General features: G+C 54.8%; 2 protein-coding genes across 2 annotated transcripts in view; one reads left to right on the top strand and one right to left on the bottom strand.

The window, feature by feature from the left end:
- Nucleotides 1-3294, top strand: part of COG4 (component of oligomeric golgi complex 4) — a gene marked incomplete at its 5' end in the record, with an annotated part of 30672 nt that extends 27378 nt beyond the window's left edge. Inside the window, 5 exons of the mRNA XM_079799392.1 lie at nt 827-919; nt 1914-1997; nt 2228-2329; nt 2435-2563; nt 2773-3294. Coding sequence (XP_079655518.1) covers nt 827-919; nt 1914-1997; nt 2228-2329; nt 2435-2563; nt 2773-2907 — 543 coding nt within the window. The 3' untranslated portion in view covers nt 2908-3294. The remainder of the gene's footprint in view (nt 1-826; nt 920-1913; nt 1998-2227; nt 2330-2434; nt 2564-2772) is intronic.
- Nucleotides 3295-3493: 199 nt separating this feature from the next.
- Nucleotides 3494-23441, bottom strand: FCSK (fucose kinase). Its single transcript, XM_079799391.1, has 24 exons — nt 23259-23441; nt 15808-15912; nt 15329-15480; nt 15149-15199; nt 14017-14142; nt 13644-13716; nt 13204-13301; nt 12741-12821; nt 12069-12188; nt 11740-11911; nt 11203-11315; nt 10543-10644; nt 10251-10421; nt 9756-9820; nt 8983-9353; nt 8116-8326; nt 7788-7954; nt 7478-7699; nt 6978-7121; nt 6699-6818; nt 5456-5643; nt 5272-5371; nt 4552-4775; nt 3494-4375 (listed from the first exon to the last, which is right to left on the bottom strand). The coding sequence occupies exons 2-24, from the start codon at nt 15887-15889 to the stop codon at nt 4289-4291; spliced, it is 3240 nt and encodes a 1079-aa protein (XP_079655517.1). The 5' UTR covers nt 15890-15912; nt 23259-23441; the 3' UTR covers nt 3494-4288.
- Between the last annotated feature and the right edge of the window lie 64 nt (nt 23442-23505).

Here is a 23505-nt window from a genome sequence, read left to right as displayed (position 1 = left end):
GCTTTCCCGTGGTTCTGGGTGATAGACGTTTTGTCTTTTAGTTGTAGTTTTGAAATTGTTATGCGAGGCAGCAGTTTAGGTGTTTACCTATGCTGCCATCTTGGTTTCTCTATACATAATTATTAATACCGAATTATAACGTTCTCTAATGACTGATTATTATAATTGTGTCATTACACTTACACGCCTTACGTGCAGGCGCACCATTTCTCTCCACTAATACTAGCAGCGAATATTTTAGCAGCCGATTGCCCTGTTATTAGTCTTGTACTGACTTGTTTGGTGTGCGCAACAGGAAATATTTTGCTCATGGAGAACAAGAAAAATAGGTTTATTTGCATTACACTTATTAATTTGTGCAGTTATTCAGTGTCTGGTAAGTTAATGTTCAAGAAAAAATATTAATTTTTATTAAAATGTTCTATTATTTTATGTTAACGATTACTCATTTATTTCAGCCCTTTGTATTCAGCATGTCTCTATAGAAATAAACCTACATTTCTATGAAAATTGAAGCTTTTGTTTTTTTGCAGCCCACATAAACTTAAACCTTGTTTATTTGGCCCGTGTTAGCATTAGAGTTTGACATGCTTGTTGTACACACGAGCCTCTAGGCCTTATCTCTGGCCTGGACCTGAATTGGCACAGATCTGGAAAGGAACTGGTGTTCCTGGCCTCTTTTATCAGCATTATCCATTACACTTCAAACTAGGCCTGCAGATAGCCTCAGAGCTGGAAGAATGTCCTGGCAGTCAAGGATGGAGCTGGAGAAAGGAAAGGAGTGGAGGGGGGTGTACCTTCATGGTCTGATACTTGTACTTTGCAGGAAGGGCTGGCAGAGCTAAACAACACAGCAATCAAGCCACAGGTGCAGCCTTGGATCAACACCTTTCTCTCTGTTTCCCACAACATTGAGGAGGTAAGCCTGACCACAGGCAGCCATCAAGCTTAGGATTACCCTCTTGTTCCCCTCTCCCCCAGCTGGAGGGCAGTGGAACTGTCTAAACCAGTGATGGGCAACCTTTTGAGCTTGGTGTGTCAAACTTCGCCAAAAAACTGAGCATAACTCGGGTAGTGTGTCACTTTGAGGAAAAAACATTATTTCGCAAATGTTTCATCCTCAGGAGCAGCAAATGTTTCATCCTCGGCATGTGGCCGCCTCAGCGGCTGCGTGTCATCAGAAATGGCTACGCACGCGTGTCATAGGTTCGCCATCACTGGTCTAAACAGACTAGTCTAGTCCTCACACACTTCTCAGGCCCACTTCCCTCACCCCCTTAGTCTAGGTTCCTCCCAGGAAATAGGCTGTTCCCGTAGTCAGAAGGGTTCAGGAAAACATTTAAAGGGAGTTTGCCTTGACCTGACATGTCGCCTTATTGAGGTTCTTTTTTCTTTTTTTTAATCTAAGGATTTTATTCCTATAGAACAGGGGTGGGGAATCTTCTTTCTGCCAAGGGCCATTTGGATATTTATAACTTCATTCGTGGGCCATACAAAATTATCAACTTAAAAATTAGCCTGCTATAGTTGGTCAAGCATTTAATTAACTCACCCCTAATGCCTTAGCAAGACCAGATTAAATGATTTCTCAGGCCTTATAGGGCCCGCAGGCCAGACATTCCCCACCCCACCCCTGCTATAAAACATGAGATGCAAGGGTGAGTAAAATGCCAGGAGCTTTACCATATTGTGTGAGCCATGGCTATAGGCCAGGGCCATTTGTCAGTGGGAAGTGTCGTGCAGAAGTAGCAGCAGTCACTGCCAGCTGCGATGTCCAAGCTGGTTTTAAGGTGGATGAGTCAAAAGCTACCAGAGAAGGAGAACCTCTTCTGTTAGAAGGGTGGAAGTGGGTGGGGGGTAAATGGTTCTTCTGGGAGAAGCCCTCAGTGACCCCTCTTGCTTCCTAACAACAGGAAGAATTCAATGACTATGAGGCCAACGACCCTTGGGTGCAACAGTTTATCCTTAACCTGGAGCAGCAAATGGCTGAGTTTAAGGTGAGCAGGGGCTCTAACAACCAGCTTATGGAATTACCCACATCTGCCCAAATCAGCAGCCTGCGGCTCCTCATCACACTCCTGCTGGGAACCCTGAAAGCCCTCCCAAGTCCCAGCCTATGGAAACACTCCTTGATGGCCTCATGTGACTGTCCCTACCGCCCAAAAACTCCACTGTGTAGACAGAGGGGTAGGTGGGGCTCCCACTGATGTCTAGCCTCTATGTGTAGGCCGGCCTGTCTCCAGTCATCTATGACAATCTGACCAGCCTCATGACCAGCTTTGTTGCAGTCGAAATGGAGAGAGTGGTGCTGAAATCCACCTTCAACCGGGTAAGGTCAAGGGAGTACAGGTCCCCAGCTCTGTTTCTCCTTTGAGGAAGATGGGTCCTGTCATTTGCATCCTTGAACAGTGGCTGGGCTTATGTTCCCCTGCAGCTGGGCGGTCTGCAGTTTGACAAGGAGCTGAGGTCACTCATTGCCTACCTTACCACGGTGACCACCTGGACCATCCGAGACAAGTTTGCCCGGCTCTCCCAGATGGCTACAATCCTCAATCTGGAGCGGGTATGTGGGGTCCCCTCAGCCTAACCAGGGAAAGGTGTCTGGGAAGAGAACATAGACCACATTTGGATGCCAGCCACTCCACCAAAACGCCAGCAGCCCAGCCCTGCCAGGAACCTTCTTCCTGGCTCCACTGTTCTGAACCTGGTGGAGCCAAGGCCTTCCCTCGGGATAGCCTCCTCCTGGCTGACTTGGCTCTGTTCTTCCCACAGGTGACTGAGATTCTAGATTACTGGGGCGCCAACTCTGGCCCACTGACATGGCGCCTCACCCCTGCTGAAGTGCGTCAGGTGCTGGCTCTACGCATAGACTTCCGCAACGAGGACATCAAGAGGCTGCGCCTATAGCCGCCAGGGTGAGCCCACCTGGCCCATCACACTAAGTGGCCACAGCCAAGGAGCTGAGCAAGGCTGTCTGGCATGAGGAGAGCTCTGACAGCCCAGACTGTTCCACCACTGGCAGCAGGGAAACAAGGCATTGACTCACTCCACTCTACACTCAGACCCAGCTGGGTGGTGCTTTGGGAGTAGCCTCTCCCCACCAAGGGGTGGGTCTTCCTGGGCTCCTAATTGGTGGGCAAGTCAACGCAGGCCAGCCTTCTCCATGGTGGTCATGCTCTCCGCCCCGCCCATCCACCCCACCCACCCCCGGACACTGCAGCAAACAGACTGCCAGCCCGAAAGGATTTGGGTGCATCTGGAGACCTAGAGAATTAGGTTTACTCCGAGAAGAGGATGTGATATTATGTGCACTCTGATTAAAGAGACTCCTCAGAGAAATGCCAGTGTGCTGTTTTCAGGGAGGGCTGGGTGCTACAGGGCAAGACAGGTGTACCAGTTGCACTGAAATGTGAACGCAAAAGCCTAAAGCCTCAGCCTCCTCCCACACCCAGAGTGGCACACAGCTCCTGCCAGGACCCACTTGATAGCTGGTGACTCACCTGACCCTGGACCCTCAGCACCAGAAGCTGGATCATCCCCAGGGCAGTTGCCCACAGTGCCAGGGGAGGTGGGAATTCCTCCTGGCAGGAGCAAAAGAGCTCTATGAGGACAACCTCGAAGGGCAGATTCGGTTTATTCCAAGAAGGTCACAGTCTTGAAAACCTCTGCCCATAGGCTCTGGGCCACATGGCACAGTCCATGGTACAGGTTAAGGCCTGAGTTGGCAGTGATTGGCTGTAGACCACACTGGCTCACTTCCACAGACATGGGTCTGGACCCCTACCCCTACTCCTACTCCCCCATCAAGTCAGCCTGGGAGTGAGTACTGAACATGAAGTCTATTCAGGCAAAAGCCCGGCCTCTAAGGAAGGCCACAGGAAATGCCTCAAAGGGCCTCTTCAGGGTCAGCCTTACCAAGGGACCCAGCTTCTGCTAGGGCTGGTTGTCATCCCCTTCCAGGGCCCCCGTGGAGAGTAAGGAGGTCAAGGCCCCAGCTGGGCCACGGGATTGGTAAAGGCCACAAAGGACACTGAGCTTAGGACCTTCCTATGTCCAGATGGAGCAGAGGCCAAGCCTAGGCCACAGTTAATCAAGAGGTCACAGTCCTGTTCCCAAGCGTCGTGTCTCTTTCACCAGGGGGCTGGGCCCAAACTCAAGTCGGCTTCCTTTGCGAGCAGATCCATAAAGAGGTAGGTGGGGAGTCGAGGCTGAGTGCTCTGAAGGGAGGGGCTGCTGTAGCTCCAGGTTTTCTCCTCTTGCTGAGGGACAAGCCTCGTGGGAAGGGGCATCAGGTTGAGTTCTCACTCCCCAACAGCTGCAGGCTCAGGCCCTGAGTGTCCACTTCTACCAGGTGGACGCTGTAGTTCCCCAGGCCCTGGGAGCAAATGACAAGAGGTGTGTAAAGGGCTCTGTGCAAATCTGTGGTCTTCTGGAGGCTGACCTGAGGCTGCAAGGCCAGGGGGACATGTAGCTGTAGCCCCTAGTTAGCCAGTGGGCCACAGTGAGGGCTCCTGCCCCCCACCAATTACCATACCCAACACCATCAGGTACCTCAGTCTTGGCCAGCACGGCCTCCAGAGCCTCCTTTTGCTTTGGCTCCTTGGTCAGCAGATAGAGAAAGCCCCCACCGCCTGCCCCTGCCAGGCTCTGGCCATACACGTGGGGGGCCAGGACATCCATCATTCGCCGCACAGCCAGGGGCTCACAGCCTGGAGCCATGAGCTTCTTCTGCTCCCAGTACAAGGTCAGGCACTGGCCCAGCAGAGGCAGGCTTCCTGGGGTGGGGGCAGAGAAGGGGAAGGCGTATCTGAGCCAGAATATTCTATCAATGCCCATTTATCGACACTAAAGTGCTAAGAGGTACTGCTCAACCAGGGGCTGGGAACAGGAGTAGTAAAGACCACCTCACAGGGTTGTCTGAGACCCGTGCACACAAAACTGACATGGTGCCCAGCAGTGTTCAGTGAATGGTACAGCCACTCACTTGAACCCTGCTTAGCTCTGACTCCCTGGCACTTGGTTAAAGGGCCCAGCCTCTTCCCTGACGTGCTTCTTGGTAGATAGGACTGGAGGCCTTCCCCATGATGCAAGTATTGTCCTGAGATATGGCTCCCACCTAAGTGAGACCCTAAGGAGGACAGATGGTAGGCTTCTGTCCCCGGGGGCCTAACATCTGAGGCCTGTGCCAGCCTGAAAAGGCCCCTGGCCTTAGACCCATGGGCGACAAGACCCTCACTCCTGGTGCCCTGCCCCTGGGAAGAAGCACCTCACCTTGGTGGAAGGCTTTCGTGCACTCCTCCGTGTGCCGCACGAGGCTGTGAGCATTCTGTACAACGGCAGGCAGCCGGGCATACCAGCTCCTCAGCACATCCTGCAGATGGGGCAGGAGGGTGCAATGAAGGGCTGGGCCCTGCTGAGCTTCTGCATCCCTTCTTCCTCCTGGGCTGGGGCTCACCTGCAGCAGATTCCGTGCCAGGCGGGTCTTGCCAGTGTACACCAGGAGTAGGTGGTCATTGAGCGTCTGGACAAAGCCCTCAGGTACAGTGACCTCTTCCACCTCCACCTTCAGTGGCAGCTGGGCCCGGGAGCGCCCCACCTTGATGCCAGGCATTAGACCACCCACTTGGTCCTGCCAGCCACCTCCTGTGAACCCAGAGTCCATCACTCTTGGAGCCTGTCTGGCCCAACTTCTCTCTCCCAGCCCAGGCTCTGGCAGGAACCAGCTCCAGTTGGACCAGGTGAGCTGTCCAGCTTCTGTCACCAGCCTTGGGAGCAGGATGAGCCCAGCAAGAGAAAGGATTTCACTCCAGAACCCAGCTTGAGTGGCTATTGATTAACGTCTGTCCCCAATAGACGATTTAATTTTTGAGAGCAAGGGCCCTGTATTTGTTCATATTATCCCCAGGGTCCAACACTGAGTTGGATACTCAATAGCTGTCAATTGACCAAATGAAGGGTTTGAATGGTACATCCCAGAAGAAAACCAGAAAGGCCTCCCTGTTTGCCGCTCGTGCTAATAACTACCTGTTACGGGCTGTGAGTCATTACAACAAAAGGAGGGTGGGCTGCCAAGGGACAGGGAAAGGTGGCATCGTCGGCATCTATCCATCTTTGTGACAGTTTCCTGCCCAGAATCACGACGGGGGTGAAGCCTGCCATCCTGGGTGACCACAGCACCCTAGGATCCTGCCGACAAACCTCTAGGTGCTCCCCATTGGGCATGGATTCCAAGGGGCCATGGTGGCGAGAAGAGGGAGAAGACTGTGATCACCGCCATGTTCTGGGCCCTCAGTGCCCCCCACATGGCTGGCGGGAAGGGGAGGTGGGCACAAATGACCATAGCCCAAGGGAGGGGCAGGTTGGTTGGGAAGGCGGGCTGAAGGTCCTGTCTCCTGCTACAAACCCATTCTGCCCAGCCCCACCCTAAGGGACAGTCCTGGGTGGCAACAAAGTCATGAGGAATAAACAAGTACCTAACACACATGAAAGTATAGCACAGAATCTCTAGGTGCTCCTAAAACATCAGCTCCTTTGAAGTAGAAATACTTCAAGTTGAACATCACCAGAAGTCAGAGTGATAAGGAAGCTCTAACCATTTGAGGAACAGCCATTATGTGGCTGAAGGCAAGCCCAGGGGAGCCCCAGAAGCGCTTGGGAAAGTGCCAGTGACCTCGCTCCCAGCAGGGGCAGTCCCATACCTGTGGTGAGCACCTGCTCCAGGTGCAGCACTGCGTGGATCAGGGCCTCCCTGCTCACCTTCCGGCCTGCGGCCCGCTGCAAGGCGGCCAGGGCAGTGCCCGCCAGGATGCTGCTGGTGCCTGCAGCGCAGGGAAGAGGTCAGTAGGGCATGAAACACCTCTGCGCAGCCCAGACCTGCCCCACCCCCTTGGTCTGTTGGGCAGGGGTAGTGAGGAGGAAGGAAGGAGAGGCTGAAGGGCAGGGATGGAGTGGTTGGCAGCAGGACAGGGCTCACTCACCGAGGCCAGAGCCATGGGGCAGCTCAGACCAGGTGTGCAGCTCAAAGCCGCCCCCAAAGGTGCGCAGCAGCTGCTCACTCAGCGAGAGCTTGGACCTGACGTGCACGATCCCCGCACAGATGAAGGCCGCCTTCAGCAGGGCCCCTGCGGAGGGACCAGCACCCAGCAAGGCATTTGGTCTCCCAAGGCAGAAGCAGACATACCACCCACCTCCACTGTTTCCCATCTAGGGGCTCATCTAGGGGACAAAAGCCCAGCAGCAGTGCAAGCCCCATCCCCAAGCCCCAAAAGACCTCTGGGCTCCCCAACATGGGCAAATGTGCCAGCTCTACCTCCTGTAGCTGCATGCACATGGGCAAGGAGACCTCGGGACTCCTCAAGCTGAATGGCTAGCCCTCAAGCCAGGCCCCCCCATGGCCAGCAGGGTCTCCAGGGTTCTGCCCTACACCCCAGCTAGCTATGTGTGCCCTCCCTCCGGCAGATGTCCTGGGTGCCCTGACCTGGAGCATGGGGCTGGCAGTAGTCCTTCAGGTCCTCCAGGCTCCGGCACACTATCCTCATGGCCATCTCATCCCGCCGAGGCCCCACTGCCAGCCACAGCTCAGGCTCCCAGATGCGGCGAGCCCTGGCCCCAATGGGCCGGCGGCCATCCACTCGCACAGCCAGGCCCAGCACCGCCCCACCAAGCTCATAGGCAAGGGGTGGCGTGTCACTCCAGCCTCCTGCAGCAGTTGAACAAGACCAAGCTGGTCAGGGGGCTGCCTGCCCAGCTCTGGGGTGGCTACCCTCACACCCCTCCAAGGGGCTCACCAGAGAAATCCACGCGAGCTGGGCACTCAGCCACCACCCACTGCCCGGGTGCCGGCAGCCCCACAGGCTCCGTGGAGACAAAGTGCTGGGCGGACATCACAGCCTGGCGGATCAGGATCTGCCCAGCCCCCTCGTAGTGGCGAGCAGCTCGCACTAACAGGACTGGCCTGCCAAGAGGGAAGGGAGAGATGATGGCATGGAGCCCCAAGCTGGGGGAAGGCTGCCTGGGTTTGGGGCCCTGACTTCCTTGGGCCCCACCTCTCTCTGGGTTTGCACCTATAAGAATGATCAGGGGCTTCTCCAGGGTTCTGACATCATTAGCACCCACCTGCTCAGCCACTTGTCCCGCTCCTGGGCAAGTGCCTTCACGCCCCCAGCCAGGTCCCCACACTCCAAGTACGAGAAGGGCCGGATCCACTCAGGATTGGCAGCCGGCCCACTCCGTAAGCCACCTTGGCCTTCTGCCATGCAGCCCAGTACGTCTGCCACACAGGCCAGCACCCGGGCCGCCACGCCTGGGTCTCCTGCACCCGCTGCAACTGAGGGACCAGAAGCCGGGTGGTTAGGGATGGGACCCACCCCCAATGCCCTCTTCCCCAAGAGACTGTTCCACAGCCCCCAAACATGCCTGATCCCTCACACCTCTTCACTTTGCCCAAGATGTACCCTCGCCTATGAATGCACACCCCACTTCTCTGCTTGGCAAAGTTCTCATCCTGCCAGCCCCAGCCCAGCCCAGCTGTGCCTCTTTACCCCCACCCAGGTTGCCCAGAGTGGTTAAGAACTCAAGACTCGGGGTCAAACTGCCTGTGTTCAGTCTCAGTGCCACCCCACCAGCTGTGTGGCTGTAGGTGGATCACTTCAATAGGGATCACTTTCCACAATCACTGGGATCATTAATGAGGTGCTGCCTGAGAGAGCCTGCTACATCCCCTGGGGCTCTGGCACCTACGTTTTGGCACCCAGTACAAAACATGTAGGGTTTGCTGATGCTCATTGGACCCAGAGGCTCGGGCCCAGGCCTCAGCCTCTCATCAAACTCCCTACTGACAAGAATGAAGCTCCCAGGAACCTGAAAGCAAACTCCACTGTGTCCCCTGCTTTGAAATCTCCCACCTCCGGTCATCAACCCCGAGGGCAGGTAGGGCAGGTGATGCTGGGTCTCGCTTCCCCACACAGAAACGCAGCAACTCACCCTGGTCCAGCGTGGCCAGCAGGAGCCCAGGGCAGCCCTCGCGGACAGCGGCCCAGATCAACGGGCGCAGACTGAGGTCCTGCCTGGCCTCAAGCACCTTGCGCGCCTTATGCAGGGCCTGGCGGAAGAACAGGTCCCGGCGGGAGGCCAAGGTGGCACCCCGGTCCAGACAGGGCTGCAGCTGCTCCCAGGACAGACGCCAGGAGGCCCGCCAGGCCCACAGGGCCTCACCCCCATCCTCCTGGGGGTCTAGCATCCACAGCATGTCCCTGGGCCCCAGGGCCCTCGACGGGTGGAGCACAGGAAAGAGGCGGGCACTGAGAAGGCAGCGCTCTGTGGGGGGCGTGTCTGGGTTCCACAGGTCCCAGTTTCTGATGTGGGGAGAAGGCATGTTAGCAGGAGGGAAGCCTGGGCTCCTGCTTCCTCCCCAAGGCCTGACTGCCTGTCGACTGGGGGCTGGCTAATTCACGGGGAGGGCGGGGGGCAGGACAAATTCCTCTAGGTGGCATAAGCAGGCAATTTAGGGAGGGAGACGAACTGCCCTGCCCCCTTTCCCAGGCCTCTGAACAAAATCCCAAAGCCTGAGCACAGGCAGGAATTGGAGATTGTCCAGGGGGAAAGGGCTGGGGAGGATCAGACTGCCCCAAACTACCCCAGGCCCCAGGGCTGGTGGGAGGGCAGGTGCTGCTCTGGGGCTGAGGCAGCGATGAGCCTGGAAGAAGCGGCCGCCCTGGCTGCCGAGGCCCAGAGGCCCATGGAGCCATCCATCTTACCGAATGCCTGTCTTCTGGAAGAACTCATTCCAGGACATGTTAAGATATGTTCCTGTCCCCTGTCTCTGGGGGAAGTGGAGGAGGCAGTCAGGGCTTCGGGGACCACAGGAAGGGAGGGGTCAGGGACACGAAGACCAGAGGGGACAGGAGGAGAGACTCGCACATAGGAAAGCAGCTTCTGAAACACTGTGTCAAGCCCTGGAGCTCAGCGATCCTGCCCAGGTACCGGGAACCTGGCGCAGAATCCCAGTTCTCGGCCCAATCCACTATAATTGGCTCTGCCGCCCAAGGCAGGTCACCTCCCTCTCTGAACCTCAGTCTCCAGCCTGGCAGAGCAGCTGAGGGAGAGAAAGCCATGGCGAGACTCTACTGGCTACAGCCTATCCCTCAGGCCAGAGCTCAGCGAGCCCTGCAGTGGAGTGGAAACTGGGCTGGGGTCCCTGGGCTCCCCAAAGCCTGAAGGTGGGGGTGAGGGGACGCAGGGCGGGCACCTACTTCCCAGCTGTCCAGACGTCCAACGAGAGTGAAGGCACGAACAGGGGCTCCGTGCAGCCGCACGTGGTGCCCCTGCAGGACAAGATCGTGCAGCTCCAAGCCGTGTAGCGCCTCGGACTGGGCCGCGTCCAGGCCACTCACAAAGCAACCAGTGCCGATGTGAATGGGGCCCTGGCAAGGGAGAGGGCAGGCATCCTGAGGGGGCAGTGCCGCTCCAGGCACCCCCCCACACACACACAGGGCCTGGCCCCCACAGCCTTGCCTGCCCTCTGCCCCTGCTCTCAGGCCTCACCTGGAGATGGCAGTGCTGCAGGACACTCCCAGCACCCAGTCGGACGGCGCCCTCCAGCAGGCAGTTGACCACAGAGCTCCCAGCCCCCAGTAGCTGCAGCTCCTGAGCAGCCAGGGAGAAGGTCGTGAGCGCCCTCTACACCTGCCCTGGCCCCAGCTTCAGGCTGATTCTCCTCCCACCCGTTCACGCTGCTCCCAGGGGCGAGCTCTCCTGCACAGTCCCCCAGAGAAGTCTGAACTCAGGAATGGAGGTCCCACCAGATGGCAGCTTCCCCAGAAAACCTCTCCCACCAGTCCAGGTACCCCCGCCACTCGGAGGGCAGCCTCGGAAATCTACCTGTCCCCCTTTCCTCAGCACCATGGCACTGACCCAGGCCCATCACCTCAAATGTGCTCGTCTCCCCAAGCAGTCCCCAAAGAAAGGGGTGGGGTCTTCTCTAGCTTCTCCATCAGGCAGACCTGGATGTAGAATCCTAACTTGACCACTTACTGACTCCGTGGCCTTAGGCCAGTTACTTAACCTGTCTGAGCCTCCACTGCCTCGCGCCAAATGGGGTAATGACATCTGTATTCCTGGGTAATCTGCTCCAAGCGTGGGCTATTCCTTCCCTTTCTAGGAGCCCCTATCCCACCTGTCCTCAGGCACCTCTGCTGGTCTTACCTCCACCTGGGAGTGCACGACCTGGGCCCCAGGAGCCCTGGGAAACGTGAGGCTGTGCAGGAACTCACTGGCCGAGGTGGTCATATAGCTGTAGCTGCCGTCAGGGATATATGCTGTAAAGATACAAGCAATGACCCCACCCCTCTTCCTGCTGCTGCTCTGAGCCCAGCCAGGCCTCCAGCCAGAAGACACATCTTCATCAGGCCCTGGAGGGCAGGCCTAGCACTGAGCCCATTGTGCTGATGGGGAAGCTAAAATCCAGAGAGGCTCAGTAACCTGCCCAAAGTCACACAGCTAGGAAATGGAAAGACTGGGACTGGAGCCCAGAAATACGACAAAAGGAAGAGAGTTACTGGGGGTTGGGGGGAGTCGGGGGTGTCAGGCCTCTGGGTTGGGAGAGGACAATTGGCTGATACATGCACTAGACCTGCCTGGTCCAGGAGCCCAGGGACCAGGCAGGAGGCAGCCTTGTATCTCTGGGTAGGGGGTCCTCACTCTGTGGTCTCCCTACCCAGGGAGCCGAGAGGCAGCACCCACCCATGGTGAGGGGCTGATCACGAAGTTCCCTCCACAGCTTGGCCCGAGCAACCTGGAGATAGCCCCCGACGTCGGCGCCGCTTTGCCCCATTTCCGGAGGCCGCCCCGCCAGGAAGGCCTCTCTGCTCACATTCCGGGCCATGCACAGCAGGATGTCGAAAAACAGAGACAGCTGGGACAAGGATAGGAAGCACAGCTATTGGGGGGTTCCTAGGCCAAACCGGGGCGGTCCCATCCCCAGAGACACGGACCCTGAGAGGGGAAGGGGCTAGCTTGAGGTCACAGAGCCAGTGTGAGGGCCTTTCCCCCCAGCCCCCACCCTCAGTCACCTGGACAGGCCGGGCTCCAGAGTCCAAACCCATGTAGGTGCAGGCATCCAGGGGTGGGCTCACGTGAGTGGCCAGGAGGTGCTCAGCAGTCTCCACAGAGAAAAAGGCGACTCCGGAGACCTGGAGGAGCCCCCATGAGGGTGAGGTGGGGGGACCCTGGAGTCAGGCTTGGGCCTGAGTTGGGGAAGACACATAAAGATGGACCCGAAGGCTGGCTGCTATGCCAGGCAGAGTCCTTCATCTTCGGGACCACTCCTGCACCCAGACCCCAGGCTTCCTGGAAGGGGGTCCCCTGAACAGGCACCTTCTGGGACCCCTCTCAGTTCTCAGGCCTCCTCCCAAACCTAGTCCTCTATTATCCCCTGGTCTGGTCCCAGACCCTTACCCACCACGCGGATCCTTGTCCTTCATTCTAGAAGGAGCCCCCAAGTCGGCCTCCAGACTTCCTCCCAAAGCATTCCTGAACTTTCTCGCGTTCTTGTTCTAGCCTTTCCTGTTCAGGACAAGACCCTTTCCTCAGATTCTGGCTCCACCTGCTCCTCCACCACAGATTCTGGTTCTATCCTGCCCTGGCATCTTCTAGAAGGAGGAGAGCTCTTTCCCGAGCAGGAAGGCAAACCCTCCCTTTTCCACGGGGTCCCCAAAGCCCCCCAAGCTGGGCGGCAGCCATACCAGTGGCACCCGCCCATCAGGCCTGGCGCACCGCTGTATGTCCGCCTCGCTGCCCTGGTAGTAAATGTCTAAAACGAAGCCCTGTGTCGGGGGAGAAAACAGAGTTAGGGAAGGGGGGCCAAGGACGATCAGGAACAGGGACACAGCTAGGGTGTTCTCCAGCGAAAACCCAGGTGCATGTCTGACAGGTACCAGCGTGCTCCCGGGAGCAATGTCCCACCTGACAGTAGAGGGGCCCTGCGTGTCTTCCCAGCCCCGCCCAGCACAGAGCCTGGCACAGGGGCCATGTGCCATGCAAGTTTGGTGAAAGACTCAGTGAGCATGAGAGCTGTTGCCATAGAGGAAACTCCTCCGAATCCAGGCTGTACCAGCAAGTCCAGGGCGAGAGGCCGCCCAGAGCACAGGACCAGGAGGCCAGCCCAGCCCGGCTCTGTGGCCCGTGCCCCTGCCCCAGGGGCACTACCTGGGCGTCGGCGAGGTAGACACCATGGTTCCGGGCGTAGGCTGTGGTTCCTGGAAAGGCGATCACTCTGGCTCCCCGGAAGCCGTCCCAGCTGATCCCTGTGAGCAGAGAAGTCAGGAGCCTCCCTGGGGGCCCCAACCCAAGGCAGGGAGGCCCCAACCAGGTAAAGATAAGAGCTCAGGGCAGGGGCATCTGGGCACCTCTAGAAGGAAAAGATGGTTCCCAAGCCAAATGGACATTCCTCCGGGAGAATGGCAATGCCTCCCCTCCCAAAGTTCTACCGCAGCCCTGGAGGGCAGAAGGGGCAGGGCTGGCGTCTCCATTCGACAGCTTCCCTTCGGAATAGGGCAGTGGGCCGGCCCAGAAATGGTGAGCTAGGACAGGCACAGACCCCCTCGGGCCATGGCAAGGGAGGAGGTCCCACGCCCTCTCAGGCTCACCTGGGTTGGGAGGAACAGACAGCAGCATGTCGGTGCTGCAGACCCATACACCTGGCGGGGAGCCTGGGCCCAGCTGCGGGAGAGAGTGCAGATGGTGGCCTGGCCCAGCCCTTCCTCTGCTCCCACACAGCCCAGCGTCGAGCCTGTCCTCCTGCTCTAGGGAGACTCTGAGGTAACAGAGGCCTTCCCAGACCCTTCTGCCCACCTCCTGGGACCACACCTCCCTCCAGTTTTGCCAACACTAATTTCCTAAAGCTCTAACTCTAGGCTCCTCCAAAGCCATTCTTCCTGGCATCCCGTCTGAGCCAGGACACGCTCTAGCTGGTGGTGCAATGAGAAAGGAACAAGGCCCGAAGGCACCTGCTGGCCTCACCTGATAGGTCATGATGTCCAGCAAGCGATCCAGGTTGTAGACCAGAGCCTCCACGGGGGCCTGGGGGTTCTCCACGGGGAGGCAGGTGAAGGCCCGGCCACAGTCATCGAAGGGGAAGTCTCGGCCCTATGGGGGAAGCAGGGACAGGGGAAAGAGCCCTTGGGGCAGAGAGCCTGGGGACACCCCAGGAGCTGTGCAAAGGTGTAAAGTCATCAAGCTAGAGTGTTTTCTCATGTAATTTTCCCAAGTACATGATTATAGTAAAAAGTTAGAAAATTCAGATAGGCAAAAAGAAAATCTCTCAGGAATAATAACCATTCCTCTCATTTTGAGATATATCCTTTCAGACTTATATGCATACTAGAGGCCCAGTGCATGGATTCATGCACAGGTGGGGTCCCTCGACCTGGCCCGTGGGGATCAGGCCAAAACCGACTCTCCGACATCCCCCGACCCCAGAATCAGGCTCCCTTCTCTCTGCTTCTGGGTGCGTCACCCAAGAACCGCAACAGTTTGGCAGCTCCTGTGTTGAGTGTCTGCCCCCTGGTGGTCATTGCGCGTCACAGCTACCGGTTGAACAGTCAGACGGTTGCTTAGGCATTTATATATATAGATATTCTTTAATTTTTTATTTTATTTTTTACAAAAATGAGATTCTGAAAAGGTAGAAACAACAGAACTTCTCACACACACACACACACACACACACACACACAGGTAAAACTGGGGAAATAACATTGGGAACTATATAAAGCCAGGTCCCGCTTTAAGCATTTAATGGATCATCTCAGCATATCCACACAAAGCAGGAACCATCGCCATCCTGATTTTATAGATGGGGAAACTGAGGCTTAGAAAGGGTCAAGTGCCTTGCCCAAGGTTACAGAGCTGGGAAGTCTCTTTCAATGCATAGAATTAGATGGACTTAATAATCCCTTTCTAATATCTTACCAGAAGGGTATGCTATTTATATTTAGCCAGTTTCCTTTTTTTTTTTGGATACTTGGATCCATTCTGACTCCAATTCTTCTGGATTTGCACAAAAAAACACCTTGCAAACACTCCCCTACCCAACCCTGAGGATCGATGGTTCCAGCCTTCTGCATGGCACCCCGCCCAGCATTGTACTAACCATGTGCAGGATGAGGATCCAGGCCGACTGCAGGACATCAGCGGTGACCACCTGTCAAGAGTGGGAGAGCCCTATAGACAGAGGCCTGGGCAGAAGGCACCAAGGATGGCACCCTCTTGTCTGGGGAGAGGCCCCGACACAAAGCCACTGAGGTACGAAAGGAGCGGCAGGAGCACTCACGGTGAAGCCCGCCCGGGCACTCAGGTGTTCAGCAGCCACCAGCAGGGCATTGAGGGTGGCTCCTCCACTGCCCACACGCCTCTCAGGGTCCTCCACAGCCAGTAACAAAGTCCCGGCGGGGATCTGCTCTCGTTTCTGCCGCACTTCCAGCTCTGTGGTCAGAACGCACCTGGCACCTGCTCCCCAGCCTCCCAGCCCTGGTCCCAAGCAACTAAAGCAAACCTACTGATAATTATTATTTCATCTTTGACTCAGTAGCTTTTCACGTAGTAGCTCATTAGCTCTTCGCCCAACTCTGTGAGGTAGGTACAATTATTCCCATTTTACAGATGAGAGAACCGAGTCTCAATGAAGTGACACGATATGTCAAAGGTCACATGGCTAGGAAGAAGCAGACTCTAGGTTTGAACCATAGGAGGTATAGGGGTGTGGGGAGGGGTTCCTACATTAGGGCAGAGTAGGGAGGGAGGGTCCCCTACCTTTCTGGAAGACCTCGACACTGTCCTTGTACTGGTATGTCAGGATGATAACCGTCCAATCAACCCCCTTGGGCTGCTCCATTCTAACCAAAGTTGAGGGGCTTCCTGAAGCAGAAATGGGGTGTACATGAATTATTTTATGTTATCATAGCCTAACATTGATTTTTGTGTTGCTTTATGAATTTTAACACTTGCATAGATCCTTGTGGTCACCACTACTACAGTCACACTTGACAATCATCCATCAGTTCTCTATAGCTAGAGTTGGAATGGAATCTTTTGAGATTGTCTTCTTTCACTCAACACGCCTCTGAGATTCATCCACGGTGGCTGTGCATATCAGCACTGCAGTTCTTTCTCCGCACAGACCTTCCACAGCCTGTTTCTCCATCCACTCACTGAAGGACATCTGGGCTGTTTCCAGGTTTTGACAGCCATGATAGAGCTGCTATAGATATTCATGTGCAAATTTAGTATGCACTAAGACTTCATCTCTCCAGGTGGATACCTCGGGGTGGGATTGCTGGGTCATGTGATAAGTGTGTCTTTGACTTTCTCATTCTGGGTGCACGTGATTTCCTCAGGAGCAGGGTGGGGTAGACAGGGGGTCCCACCTTAAAGCAAGGGCCTACCCTTTCTGCACCACTGGCCCCTCAGCATTCAGTCATTGGCTGTGATCTGGGAGGAGGGAAGGCCGAACCTCCCAGGCTCCTGAGGCTGAAGGGAATTCCCTGGAGAAGGGGACAGTTGTGGGAGGAGTGCAACAGCCTGTTCAAGGGATCTAGGCAGGGTGCCAACAGTGCCCACTATTAGGGACTTAAGGGGGGGATTTCCCCTCCCAGAGGCTCCACGCCTGAAAGAGGCTGCAACCCCACCTGCCACCATCTTCTTCCGGGCATTATGAGCAAGTGAGGGGAAGATGAGGCCAAAGCTATGGCTTCACCCCTTCCTCTCTCCCCCAACATTTCTCTCCTACCAGACGGGAAACCAATCTGACTCCAGGGCCCCTGGCCTCCCCAAGACCTCTGCAGACAAGTCCCCAAGAGTACCCTGGCATCTGCCTCTGGCAGAGTCCCGACTGCTGTCCTAGGAAGCAGCCCACCCCCGCCTCTTCCCTCCAACCCCCAAAGCTCAGTGTCAGAGTGATGGTGGTGCTAGCTGCATGCCTTCCCAGAGGCACCTCAGCTAGTTTCTTCTCAGGCCCGACTCCTCTGCACCGGTGCACAGACACCACCACTGAGCAACACCCGCACTCCCACACGCTTGCAGGGGAAGCCTCGCCACTAACAGAAAGTGCTCTGTTCCCTGCTCAGCCCCGGAGGGAAGTCCAGAGGGGAAATCTGAGCCGAGATCTTGGCCAGGCTCCTGAGGGCAAAGGCATTCCCAGGGATACCCAAATGGCCTTCCCAGTAAATGGGTGGCGGGAGATTCCAGCTTGACCACCAACTTACCGTGTGATCTTTGGCACCCCTACCCGCTCCAGCCTCCTGAAGCAGGAGTGTAACTGACCAGCGTCCCCCAGCTTGTTCACATGGAGGCCATGCTTCCCAACTGCTCCCAACCAACGACTCCGCGCAGCAGGGCCAGGCAGACAGACCCCTTCCAGCAATTTGGGGACCCTCTGACAGGCAATCTTGGCTCCAGGACTCCCCACCCACCTCACGGAAACTCTTAGAACCTCACTGCAGTCTGAGACTGTTCCTGCCCATCACTCCCCTGCTTCCTCCAGTTCCCTCCTTGTTTTCCCTCCCCCAGTAAACCTAACCCCATCTTGGTCTCGGCTTCTCCAAGAACCTGAACCAACATGGAGAGTATAATATCATCTCCTTCTTGGCACCGTCAAAGGAGAAATCACTGTATGAACCTCTAACTTAATGTGTGGAAAGTACTATCTTTATCCTAAAAAAACGGATGAGGAAACTGAGGCACGGAGAGACTGAGTCACATGTCCAAGGTCACACAGCTAGCAAGTGGCAGAGTCAAATCTGAACTCACTGGTGACAGATGATCTGACTTTGGATGGTGGGCACACGGTGCAATGCACAGATACTGTAACACAGAAACCCACACCATAGAGCAGCCTTTATGTTCATGTTGACCAATGTCACCCCAGTAAATTTAATAAATAAATTTTTAAAAATCTGAACTCAGACACTTTTGTTCCAAAGTCCATTCTCTTAACCACTACACCGAACCTGCTGTGTAGGACTGAAAAAAAAAGAACAAAAGGAGCAAATATATATAAAGTGCTCCATTCAGGTGGCAATGAAATGGGGAGGACATTAATGGTAACAACCGTGAGAAGTGGGCTCACCCACTCTGACCCATAGTTAAGACATGATGATTTTTCATTCTCACGACACCCCGCAGGGTAAGTGTTCTGTCCATTTTCCAGATGCTACCGCCATGACTGGGACCTGGGTCTCTCTGATTCTTATTTAAGTAATGGTACTAATGATGTTTGGTCCCAAGCAAAGGTAACAGAAGAGAGCAAGGAAGAAATGCCCCCAGGACAGCCCAAAAGTCTGAGCTCAGTCTGGGCCTCAGCACAGTGACTAGGAGACCCGGGCAGATGACAGGTCATGGCCAGAGGAGGGAGGGCAGCCCGATGTGCACTGCACCCAACTAGAGCCTGGGGCAGAGGCACAGTTCTGGGCTGGGCATCAGCCCCCAGGGCTCTCTCCCCCTCTCGGCCTCTAATTACTTCATCTCTCTGAGCCTCAATTTCCTAATCTGAAAACTAAGGCCAACAATACCAGCCTCCTAGGACTGCTACCAGCATTAAATAAGATGTAAAATATGCGGCACACAGCAGGAGCTCAATGAATGGTAGTTCTCTCCAGCAGGGAAAGGAAGCAGGAGAGTTTAACTTGGCTCTGAAGCTGGTAGGAATGAAGGCTCTGAAATATTCTCTGAGTCAAAGATGATCCTGAAGAAGAAAAATAATCAGGGAAGCCCTAGTCGATTTGACTCAGTGGATAGAGCTTCGGCCTGCGGACTGAAGGGTCCTGGGTTCAATTCCGACTAAGGGCACATGCCCAGGTTGTGGACTCGATCCCCAGTAGGGGGCGTGCAGGAGGCAGACGATCAATGATTCTCTCTCATCATTAATGTTTCTATCTCTCCCTTTTCCTTCCTCTCTGAAATCAATAAAAATATGTTTTTAAAAATAATAATAATCAGGCCAGGCCCAGGGAAATCAAGCAAGGCTGAGGAGCATGCCTCGCCAGGTCAGCCAAAAGGGTATTTTGTGATAACACAAAAGGTGGAATGAGACTTGTAGCTAATGCTTAGGGGCTGCTTTTTTCAGGCACCGTGCCAAAGGCATTGAAGTATCAGCTCATATGACCTACTCTGTAGTCCTCCCTAAGAATTGGATCTTACCACACTCACGGTATAGGTAAGGAAACTGCAGCTTAAAGAGATGGGATAGTCTGCCCAAGGTCATTCAGCTGGTACAGGCAGAAAGGTGTTCCCAAGTCTAAGGTTCATGTTCTTAACCACCCTATAGGAACAAGACATCTCTCTCCTGGAGCCTCTGCCCTCTGTCAGACCTGACATCTGTACAGAAAACTTAGGGGGAAAAAATAGCCTTCTATTTCAATATTCTGCCCACTTTTTTTTTTTCCCACCGAGGATATGTGTTTGTATTTTTTTTATTGACTTTAAAGCAGGGGTCCTCAAACTTTTTAAACAGGGGGCCAGTTCACTGTCCCTCAGACCGTTGGAGGGCCGGACTAGAGTTTAAAAAAAAAAAACTATGAACAAATTCCTATGCACACTGCAAATATCTTATTTTGAAGTAAAAAAACAAAACGGCAAAAACACCCGCATGTGGCCTGCGGGCCGTAGTTTGAGGACGCCTGCTTTAGAGAAAGGGAGAGAGAGAGAAACACTGAGGTGAGAAGCTGTTTGGTATGTGCCCTGACCAGGAAGCTAACCCACAATGTTGTGATGTATGGGATGACACTCCAACCAACTGAGCCATCCAGCCAGGGCTCTGCCCACTTTTAATAGAACTTGACCTACTGAGGCCAAGTTGAAATACTGTTTACTATCCTCAGCCACATGCTGTCCAAAACTGGGGGAGGGCCCCGACATCAGGCATCCTCTGTGCCAGGGGCAGACCAGGCTGGGAAGCCCCAACACCTGACAGGGTTTTCCCAGGGGGCAGGGGTTCTGTGTGGGTCTGTGTGAGGGCGGGAGTTCCCAGAGCCCGGCATGGACTCCCTCCCTAGCGATATCAAAGGCGGGGACCCCCACCTCAGGGAAATGGAACCCCCAGGAATCAAGACATCCAAGCCCAGTGGTCGTGTCACATACAAGAATCAATGAATGCCTCCATACGTGAAGCAGTTGCCAGGCCGGCGTAGCTCAGGGGCTGAGCGTCGACCTGTGAACCAGGAGGTCAGGGTTCGATTTCCGGTCAGGGCACAGGCCCGGGGTGTTGGCTTGATCGCCAGTGTGGGGCATACAGGAGGCAGCCAATTAATGATTCTCTCTCATCATGGATGTTTCTCTCTCTCCCTCTCCCTTCCTCTCTGAAACCAATAAAAACATATTTAAAATAATTTTTAAAAATTGGGGGAGGAAAGGAGAATCAGGGATGGAAAATATTAAGACTTTTTCTCCGGGCGGGGCCGCGGGCCCCTGGAGCCGGGTGAGCCCTGGGCCCCGGGTCCGGGCGGGGCCGCGGGCCCCTGGAGCCGGGTGAGCCCTGGGCCCCGGGTCCGGGCGGGGCCGCGGGCCCCTGGAGCCGGGTGAGCCCTGGGCCCCGGGTCCGGGCGGGGCCGCGGGCCCCTGGAGCCGGGTGAGCCCTGGGCCCCGGGTCCGGGCGGGGCCGCAGGCCCCTGGAGCCGGGTGAGCCCTGGGCCCCGGGTCCGGGCGGGGCCGCGGGCCCCTGGATCCGGGTGAGCCTGGCCCCGGGTCCAGGCGAGGCCGTGGGCCCCTGGATCCGGGTGAAGCAGTGCCCCTGGGTCCAGCCGAGACCAAACCAGAGGGAGTCGGACCTGCATTACCACCATTTGTCCACCATCCAGAGCTGAGGGGTCAGTGCCGACATGTACTCATAGGGAACCGGTGGACATTGATATTGGGTCTCAAAAGAACTGTTGGTCCAGAAAGAAACTCACTACAGACTGATTCATTTGCCTGTCAGCATAACTATTATTGCTCGTCGCACATTCAATTCTTATAAGTATATCTATAGTGACACATGATTTCGCTCATCTAGGGGAAATGATGAACAATATAGACTGATGAACAAGAACAGAACCAGAAACAAGGAGGCATCGATCGGACTATCGGGCCTCAGAGGGAGGATAGGGGAGGGTGGGGGGAGGGGGGAGAGATCAACCAAAGGTCTTGTGTGCATGCATATGAGCCTAACCAATGCTTAAGTTCAACAGAGGGTTGGGGCATCCAAGGGGAGGGGTGTGGGATGGGAATGGGGGGATGAGGACAAATATGTGACACCTTAATCAATAAAGAAATTTAAAAAAAAAAGAAAAAAAAGACTTTTTCATATGCTATTTGAAGAAAGGTAGGGCAGGAATCTTGCATTTTAGAGCTTTCAAGGGAAAAACAGGCACATGGAGGAATCTGATTTGCCTTCTGGGGGGAAAAAAAAAAGAGTGGAAACTGATAGGGAGTAAAATGACAGTGTAAATTACCAAAAGGCAAGCAAAGTAGTCCCCTCTCATCCATGAGGAATACATTCCAAGACCCCCAGTGGATGCCTGAAACCAAGGATAGTATGAACCCTATATATGCTAGGTTTTTTTCCTATACATACAAATCTACCTATGAAGGCTTGCTTTGGGTGGTATCCTTTCTCCTTAATCAACTTGTGCAACTCTGCTGGGAAAGTGGCAGCAGCTTCTTCACAGCACACACAGCCTGTCCCGTAATTTTTTAAAATATTTTTTTTATTGATTTCAGAGAGGAAGGGAGAGGGATAGAAACATCAATGATGAGAAAGAATCATTGATTGGCTGCCTCCTGCACGCCCCACACTGGGGATCGAGCCCGCAACAGGGGCATGTGCCCCTGACCGGAATCGAACCTGGGACCCTTCAGTCCACAGGCCGATACTTTATCCACTGAACCAAACTGGCTAGGGCTCTCCCGTAATTTTTTTTAAATTATTATTGATTTTTTTTACAGAGAGGAAGGGAGAGGGATAGAGAGCTAGAAACATCGATCAGCCGCCTCCTGCACACCCCCCACCGAGGATGTGCCCGCAACCAACGTACATGCCCTTGACTGGAATCGAACCTGGGACCCTTCAGTCCGCAGGCCGACGCTCCATCCACTGAGCCAAACCGGTTTCGGCTCTCCCGTAATTTTTATATTACTTGCTGTAAATGGCTTGGTGTCACTCTTTTCAGGGGACCCTTTGCTGAAGTCTTTGTGTAGGCTCACTGCTTTCGGGCACAACATGTTGCCATCAATCAGAACACATTTTCTGTTCATGTCTTCTACCCACAAATTTAATGCCTTTTTCATCTTAACTAAAGTTGCACTTATCCCTTACGGCGGCTGTGTAACTTTTGCAATTTGACGTGACAGCAAAGCTAACACAGATTACTTTTTCCTTCTTCACAATTTCACAGATGGAAGATTCATTCGTACCATAGATCTTAGCAACCTCAGCATATGATTTTTTTTTTTTTCTCTTTCCTTAGTAAGTCGAGAACTCTCACCTTCTCACATAAAGGAAGCACTTCACAGCTACACCGGCATGTCTGATCGGCCAGCACCACTACTCTTGCACTATGGGGCCATTATCAAGTCAAATAAGGGTTACTTGAACTTCGATACCTGACAGTGGATCTGATAACCAAGAAAGTTACTAAGTTACTAACCAACTGGTAGCATATACAGCCGGGATATGTGGGACAAAGGGGTGATTTATGTCCCAGGCAGGAGGGAGTCTTAAGCCTTCATCAGTCTACTCAGAACTTCAAACAACTTAAAGCATGCATTGCTTATTTCTGGAATTTCTATTTAATATTTTTTCCGATGGAAGACCTCAGGTAATTGAAATCATAAAAGCAAAACCGCGGATAAAGAGGGGACTCGCTGTAACTGAGATTTGCGCATAGTGACGAGACCCCATGGGGCACACTGAGGCAGGAAAAGCGACCTCAAAGCAAAATCAGCAGCGAAGGCATCCAGCACCCCACCTGCCTCAGGAACGAGCAGGCCCTGGAGCCCGTATCTCCTCCCTGTTCCCAGCGTTCCCAAGTCTCGGAACTCCCACTGCAAGACCCAAGCAAAAGGGTGGCAGGACCTGCTGACCCCCACCCCCTGCAGCCAGTGGGTGCCCAGCGGCGCCAGCAGAGCTCTCGGAGACTCCCTGCCTCGGTCCTGGCCCTCGCAGAGATTAGGCCAAGAATTGGCGAGTGGGGAGTGAGGTGTGCGAAGCGGAAACGCGTGGACGCACGTACCTGCCTCCGCTTGGTGCTGGGCTCAGCGGCTTTTATGAGGGGCTGCGTGTTCCTTCGCGGCGCACCCTGGGAAATGTAGTTTCCCCCCCTCTACCGGCCCTGGCTGGTCCTCTCCAAAACACCTGCTCCCACCTATCGCAGGGCAAGCACTTTCCAAAAGGGCAATCAGTGATCAGATCCAGAAAGAAGGTGAGGCAAGAAGGTGGCTCCGTTGGCCAACAAAACTACAACTCCCAGAGGAACCAAT

The sequence above is a fragment of the Cnephaeus nilssonii genome (assembly GCF_951640355.1).
Source record: "Cnephaeus nilssonii genome assembly, chromosome: 20".
Lineage (NCBI taxonomy): Eukaryota > Metazoa > Chordata > Mammalia > Chiroptera > Vespertilionidae > Cnephaeus > Cnephaeus nilssonii.
Note: the sequence above shows the minus strand (reverse complement) of the source record. Positions and strands in the feature narration are given on the sequence as shown.